Below are 7,006 nucleotides of genomic sequence, written 5' to 3'. Positions count from 1 at the left end.
GGGACTGGGTCCTGGACTGGGACGAGTGCGGCGACCGGCTCCTGCTGTGCTGGTAATTCCTCTCCGGCCTTCTGCCTCGTACCTCCCGCGTAATCTCGTCCCTGTAGATATCCCTGTGTACCACACTGGGCAATGTAAACTGCTCCCGGGCCCTAGGTTCGTAACGGGGGTCGTGAGCATCAAAACGGTTTGGACTTCGGCTCCGCGAAGTGTAATAGAGCCCGTGTTGTAAAGTCCGCTCTCGAGGGTCTCTATAGTAATCCTGATCGTAATGTCTCGTCCGATCAAATCCTCCCGTCCCCCGCTCATGGTGTCCATAGGCACTATGTTCATAAGCACGCTCCCTGTTATCTGAAGCCCTGCATTTGGGAAGGGGGGAAAAATACTTGATCAGAAGGGGGCAAGCACGGCTAGAAGTCAATCATGCAAACATTCACGTCAGCGCTCAACTTCGCTCTGCGACTGCTTCGCCACTAAACAGCAATGACCTACCAAGCCAACACTGACAAACTTAAAAACGTGTTACTCGACTCCAAACTTACATTCGGATACGATAAAGCTGAGCAATTACTTTGTTTTCATCACAATATTGGGCTTTCATGACCAGCGTCTCGCCTGCATAGGGAAGAAATGCTGCTTCCCAGTGCAGAATCCTCATTTCTATTGTCTTTTTTTTATTATTTTTTCTTTTAAATTCAATAAACAAGAAAAACTTAGTGTTTGTGGACATTGTAATGAACTTATTTTTTTTTTCCCCGCCACCATTTTTGCTTTAAGAGCTTCAATTTTTTTTCTGGAATTTGGCTCGTTACTGGAGCTCTTCTCATTACCCTCCTGCAAAAATGGCATCGCAAATTGGGCTGTAGCCATGAAAGCCTCCGTGCAAAGCATGACCCAGAGGTAAGAAGCTGCTTTCAAAAGGGGTAAGCGTAACCCATAGAGAAGACCCAGAAATTTAGGGGGTTTCTTGTTGCTGTCCTAAAGCACTTCCTCCTCTCAGAGGGAAATTTGGCTTTTCCTGGCTTTATTTTAGACTGCTACACTCGATTCTTGTCAAAGCTGAGTACTAAGCTGCAAGGGTGCAGGGCCCCAAAGGAGACTAAGACCCGACACAGGGAGTGCAAATTAAAGTCCTTGCTGGGTTTTTGTTTGTTGAGACTGCTGCTGTTACTGCAATCACAGAATTTATGTCTTCAGAAGCATATTTTCACATAGCCAAGGTCCATTTTGATTCAGATAGAGGTTAAAATGACATTACAAATAGTTTAGGAGTCCAATTGAGACGGGTACCAGGAGGATACATCTAAGATATGTCTGCCAAATGAATGATCAAGAACGGTTACGTTGAATGTTTGAAAAATACTTGCAAAATTCTAAGTATGTCAGGGTAGCCAAAGTTAATTTTAAAAATTTAATTATCTAGCTTATGAAGGACACTTCAACCTTTTTTAGTTTTCAGCCTTCTCTCTCGGATTCTTCCTTCAGAATCAATTATTAGTCACGTCAGTACCCTGAATCCTAATAACCCAATTCTGCCCTGTGCCTCCCCCTCCTCCTCCTGCATCACAGGTCTGTCTTCTATTTCAAATGGCAGAAATATTTCAGGTATCTTTTATAAACTGAAAATGGGATTTGAATCTTTTTCGATTAGCATCTCAGGAAGTTCCTTCCATTCCTTCTCCAATGAATCACTACATCCTCAACCCTCTAAATAGATTCATCCTCTGTTGTTAAATTACAGCTCATTTTCAAGCTTTCTACAGAGCTCGTTCCTGGTTTGCCTGCAATTTTTCTCTCAAATTTTATATAGGAAACTACCTCACCAGTGCAACAGAATGTCATTAACTTCTGTATCTGCTCGAAATTCATTGTTGCCTTTCTGTTTTCATTATCTCTTGCTCGCAACAATGGCGTTTTGAAAGCTATTTCAGGATCTGGCACAGGAATACGTCTCTCTTTTCCCTCCCCCTCCCCCTTTTGAAGGACCAAGATCAACAATTTTATAACCGATTGCATTTAGCATCCTACAAAGTGTTAATCAGTGAGAGCTGATTTAATGAGGTAAGAGAAAAAGCAGTATTTTCTAGAGGGTTACTGCTATATAGCTGACATAAAAGAACAAAGTCCTTATCCGTGAGAAGGACACAGAAGACAGACAGAGGAGCTAGCAGAGCTGAAAATCTAATGGCTACAGTGCTTTTTTGATTTATCTATTAGTACTAAGTACTACTGGAGTTAGTGGAAAGAGAGGGTTTGACTCGGGTTAGGAGAGGGGCTAATATACACAGGGCAGGACATACCAACCTTTTCCAAGTGTGGAAACACGACCTATATTCCCAATTAAATCTAGGGAGAGATTTGTGAACATAACTTCCCCAATTTTGGCCCCTCTTACAGGGGTAATCCACCTTCTTAATGGGCAAGGGTGTCAAATGATATTTTAGATGAACCAACAAGAAAAAAAAAAGAAAAAAATTTAAAAATCTTAGTGACAAGAAAAAAAAAAAATAAAAAAATTCCACTGGAAGGAAGCAGTCCCAGACTGAAACCGTAACTCTGAAACCCCCAGACTTCTTTCTTGCGACAGTAGGCGCTTAAATAGATCCATTACTTTAATCTCCAGCCCTATGTCTGAGTCAAGCAGCTGGCAGAAGATCCCCCAATGCTCGAGGGCGCTCATCGCTGCTGGCCAGCAGGCATCCTCTAGCCGCCTTTGTAACCATCCAGCCCCGTCACTTCTCACTGGCGTATCCACAAACTGGCATTAGCACCACGTCCTTAAAGCTAACGTACGTTTAATGTGGAGCAGCAAAGAGCTTTTTAAGAGACTAGATAGTAATCCACTCCCCATGGCTACTGGCGTCTTGACTGTATACCATCCAATAAATTCAAGGCAGTAGTTCTTATCCCAGCATTAAAAAAAAAGAAAAAAAAAAAAAGACTATAATTTCCAAAATTTAGTAATGTCCATCATCTCTTTTTGCCAATACCATCAGAAAGAATAATCCCAATAACTTGGAAATGATGTAGATCCAAAATGGAAACATCACAAGCTGCCTTCGGTCTTCTCCATCCAAGCGTTATTTCCAAGGCTAAGCAGTGTCTGTAGAATCCAAGGGGCTGCATCATTAAAGTCTACTAGAAATTTTGTGGTGACAATCCAATTAACATACCAACTGCGTACAGTGAGAACTGAGAACTAGGCATCAAGCTTTCACAGAATTTTAGGCTCTAGTATTCCGAAGATACTCCACAGAGAGCTTCACCACATGTTGTAGAGTAAGATAGCTCCATCTGGCAGCAGGGATACATCCGAGCAAGGCCTTAATATTATCCAAGAAATGGAATCGTTACTTCTAGAAAAGAGTAACTCCAATATCGATGCTGGCCAAAGGAAATCTTCCATCTTAAAACCACCTTATTTCAAGTGTAGATATCCAACCAGCTGCAGAAAACATCCTCTATGGATCCACAAGGTACCAGCCACTGGGATAGAAATCACTTCCGTTTCCAACCCAAAATAGGAAACATAGATAATTCCCAAAATTTTAAATCCATCTGGGGGCCCTAGATACGAGTTTGTGTTTCTCACCATATCAAATACAAAATACCTGCCTAGAGAAACCTTGGAACTTACCCATCAAGTCTCCGCTCATAACGTCCTTCCCGTGCATGAAGCGATGGTGGGGGGCCGTAAGTGGGCCCCCCACCACCTCCTCTGAACCCAGAAACCTCTCTACTACGAGATGCTATGGAAACTGTATCATCCAATCCCCGAGCAGCACTGGGAATGGTTCCTGGTTCATTATAATCCGTCCGTAGGTCTCTGTCGCCCATTTTGTTGACAGAGTTGTGTGCCTTCTGCGCACTTTTGATGTCCACAAAATCCACAAACGCTGCCACTCCGCCTTCCGACCCCCTCTTGGGGAGGATTTTGACACTTTCGACACGTCCATATCTGGAAGGAAAGCAAAGCAGAGCACATATGTTAGCACCGCTGGAAAAAGACCCCATTTCATTTCGTTTCATTTCATTGCCTCTGCCCCCTGCAAAACCAACAGCGGTCTCAAGCCACTCGCCCCTCTCGTGCTGCAGGAAAATCAACCTCAAAGCACGGCAGAGGTTGGAAAGAGGGGAAAAAGCATTTAAACTTTCCATCACCCTATGTAAAAGCTCCTCTTTTGGGTAGCCTACCAAGACATGGCTCGTTTTACACCAACAGAGCACCAGCAGCTGAGGTATCTCGATAGCGAGGTATTCGCAATTAGAGCAGCCCTTCGTGTTTTTAATCTGACAATCAAGGCATAATTAAAACAAAACTGTGTCACAACAAGTAAAAACAAGGACATCCCTACAATTTTCAGAAGGAAAAAACCCAACCTTGACACAGTAACACCACTACTCCCATCTCTATTTAATCCATTCAGTGCTAACAGAGCCCAGTCGTTCAGAGTTTTCGCTCTGATCCTCAGTCCTGATCTCAAACCCATTTTGATTTACACCAGCCTTGCAGGACGCTGCTGACACGAGCACCCTGGCACTGGGTGCTCCTGGGGTTCACCTTCAAACTCCCCCCTGCTGTGGGATTCTGGGGTTCAGGGTCACAGCCCCCACCACACAACAGGCACAACGAGGACAGAACGGGGACACCACCCCGCTTAATGCATGTTAAGTAATTGCAACACGGGCACTTTTGGCTGAGTGAGTAAATGTCTATGTAAAAAAAGAAACCAACACAAAACCAACATTAAAACCAAACGTGTTTGTGCACACAAAAAAAAAAAAAACCACGATGTAAAAATGGTTTTAAGTAACTTGCACCCAGTCGTAGCAGGAAGGATGAAAGGGGAAGTGTGAACACAGCGACGGTTTAAACTGCCAAGAGCTGCAGGTCACGTTTTGGCTGCTCATTTATCTCACCCAGGAAATTTGTAGAACAGGCAAAGGGTTTTAAGTGCAGTTGTTAATTCATGACAAAAGGAGGCAAAAAGTTTATTTTTGAAGGCACTGACAAAGGAGAAAGGGGCACGCAAATAATTAACTACTCAAGAAATGTTTGTAAACCTCATGGGAGAATTATTGGAAAATATACTGTTATTCCCAAAGGCAGCACAAGGCTGAACAGACAGAGACAGATCCTCAACCCCAGGAGCTGCTGCAGCTCCACACGTAGGAGAGGGCTGACACGACTGCCCGTCTGGGAGCCAGCGCTCCCAGAAACCGCGCCCGGCTCCGCCTCGGCCACGGCCCTCCAGACTCCTCAAAATGTCATCAGTGCTGCATGACTAATCCTCACACGAGCTGAAAACCTGCCTGGCTGACTCCTGGCTCCTCATTCCAACCTGACCTATTACACTTCATACGTGAGCTGCTTCAGATTGGGATCTCATCTTTCTCTGGTTTATACCCCACCCAACGTGGCGTGCTGTCCGTTAAGGAAGACGTGTGCAAACAAGAGCATCTTTCACACCAAAAATCACCTTGTTAGGCATAAAAAGGTCACATATGGGACACATCCATCCCTGCCTCTATGCTGTCCAGAGAGGAGCTCGACGCCTTTGTGCTCCTGGGTACAACACGATGATGGCAATTCTCGGGAGTTTCCCAACCTGGGATACCAAACTGAGGTACTGGTTATTTTTTATTCTAATTAAAAGCTGCAGAGGAACAAATAATGGCAAATGGTACTGCAGGAAAGATGCTTCTCGAAGTTTGCACTCTTCTGAAGCTGGATGTGGTTATCTTGCCTTGAAGGCAGGATTTAGAAAGAGCAGAAAAGTCGAGGATATGGTTAATAAAATGAGGGAAAAAATAACCTAACTGGATGTGGCACACATAAGAGAGAAGAAACAGGAAAGGAAGCAGGGGGAAGGAAAATGGGGAAGAGCCCATTTGAGGAAACGGTCACACTATGGCTGAACGTGACAAAAAATATGAAAATTATGGTCTCCAACAGCATCATCCCTGAGCGTGTGTTTCAGTGCTGGTTCTGTACAGACAACAAAGGGAGGAGGTAACAGGACAGAGCACTCTCCCTCTCCCATCCTCCCAGCTTTCCTTCTAAACAATGACCAGTTACTCTCTCCTTTTGCTCGCTGTTTACACATTCACTTTCTGCCAACACCAGCCCACACTTTCTCTACCATCTTCAGGGACCGTGTCGAAAAATAAGACCTTAACACTACTCAAAAAACCTAAAATCCCAATTGACCTTCTGACTGCAGCCACCACAGCCTACATCCTCTGCAGCCACATCAGAAAGGGGCTCTGGAAGGCTTCCCACTCCCTGTCCTGACAATCTGTATTGCCTGCTTCTGAAATCCTGACACGCACACGTTGTTACAACACAGGCACAGACCTCAATTACTTTTCTTTTGCTGCAGAAGACCCAGAATATGTTAAAACGTCCAAATATTGAAGCTAATGCTGCCCAGGATGTGCAGAAGACCCAGAATCTCATCGTTCCATGCTCCCCAACAAAATCACTCAGCAAACACAGAGTACTTGCAGCCGGAGCTTAATTTTTATACTGGGAGAAGTGTATTTTGGTTGCCATTAATTAAGTTGGTTTGGGTTTTTTTGCTAAATCAGACATGGATGGGGGAGGCTACTTCTGTATTCCACAGCAGCCACAGTCCTAAACCCCCCTGCTCAGAGACGGTGTGTTCTAATCCCCCTGTTATCCAGACACACAAATATCCACCGCACCTCCGTGTCCCGCCGGGGGTGGGATGAAAGAAAACCCGAGGAGGAGAAGGCCCCGAGTACTGAAGGACAGCTGCTGGGAGAGGAAGGTTTGCATTTTCCGTGCCCCAACGCGGTGCTGTGATTACACACATCCTTCGGTCCCCCACCGTGAAGATTAATCTGTCTAGTGATCCGGCCCAGCCCCACCCGTTGGCGTCTCTCCGAGCTGCTCCTGTCTTGGCAGATGCTGCCGGGAGGAGGAGGAGGAGGAGAGGAGGAGGAGGAGGACCGCAGCGAGGGGAGAGGAGGGGGGGTCAGC

General features: G+C 45.2%; 1 protein-coding gene across 1 annotated transcript; it reads right to left on the bottom strand.

Moving 5' to 3' along the window:
- Positions 1-4: 4 nt before the first annotated feature.
- On the bottom strand, positions 5-3,959 carry LOC103779137 (msx2-interacting protein-like; the record flags this gene model as incomplete). Its single annotated transcript, XM_008946756.1, has 2 exons — positions 3,638-3,959; positions 5-359 (listed from the first exon to the last, which is right to left on the bottom strand). Coding segments are annotated over exons 1-2 (555 nt in total), but the record flags the coding sequence as incomplete, so codon positions are not given.
- Between the last annotated feature and the right edge of the window lie 3,047 nt (positions 3,960-7,006).

Source organism: Merops nubicus, unplaced genomic scaffold (assembly GCF_000691845.1).
Source record: "Merops nubicus isolate BGI_N331 unplaced genomic scaffold, ASM69184v1 scaffold2249, whole genome shotgun sequence".
Taxonomy (NCBI): domain Eukaryota; kingdom Metazoa; phylum Chordata; class Aves; order Coraciiformes; family Meropidae; genus Merops; species Merops nubicus.
The sequence above is the reverse complement of the archived record's forward strand: the minus strand, read 5'-3'. Positions and strand labels throughout refer to the sequence as shown.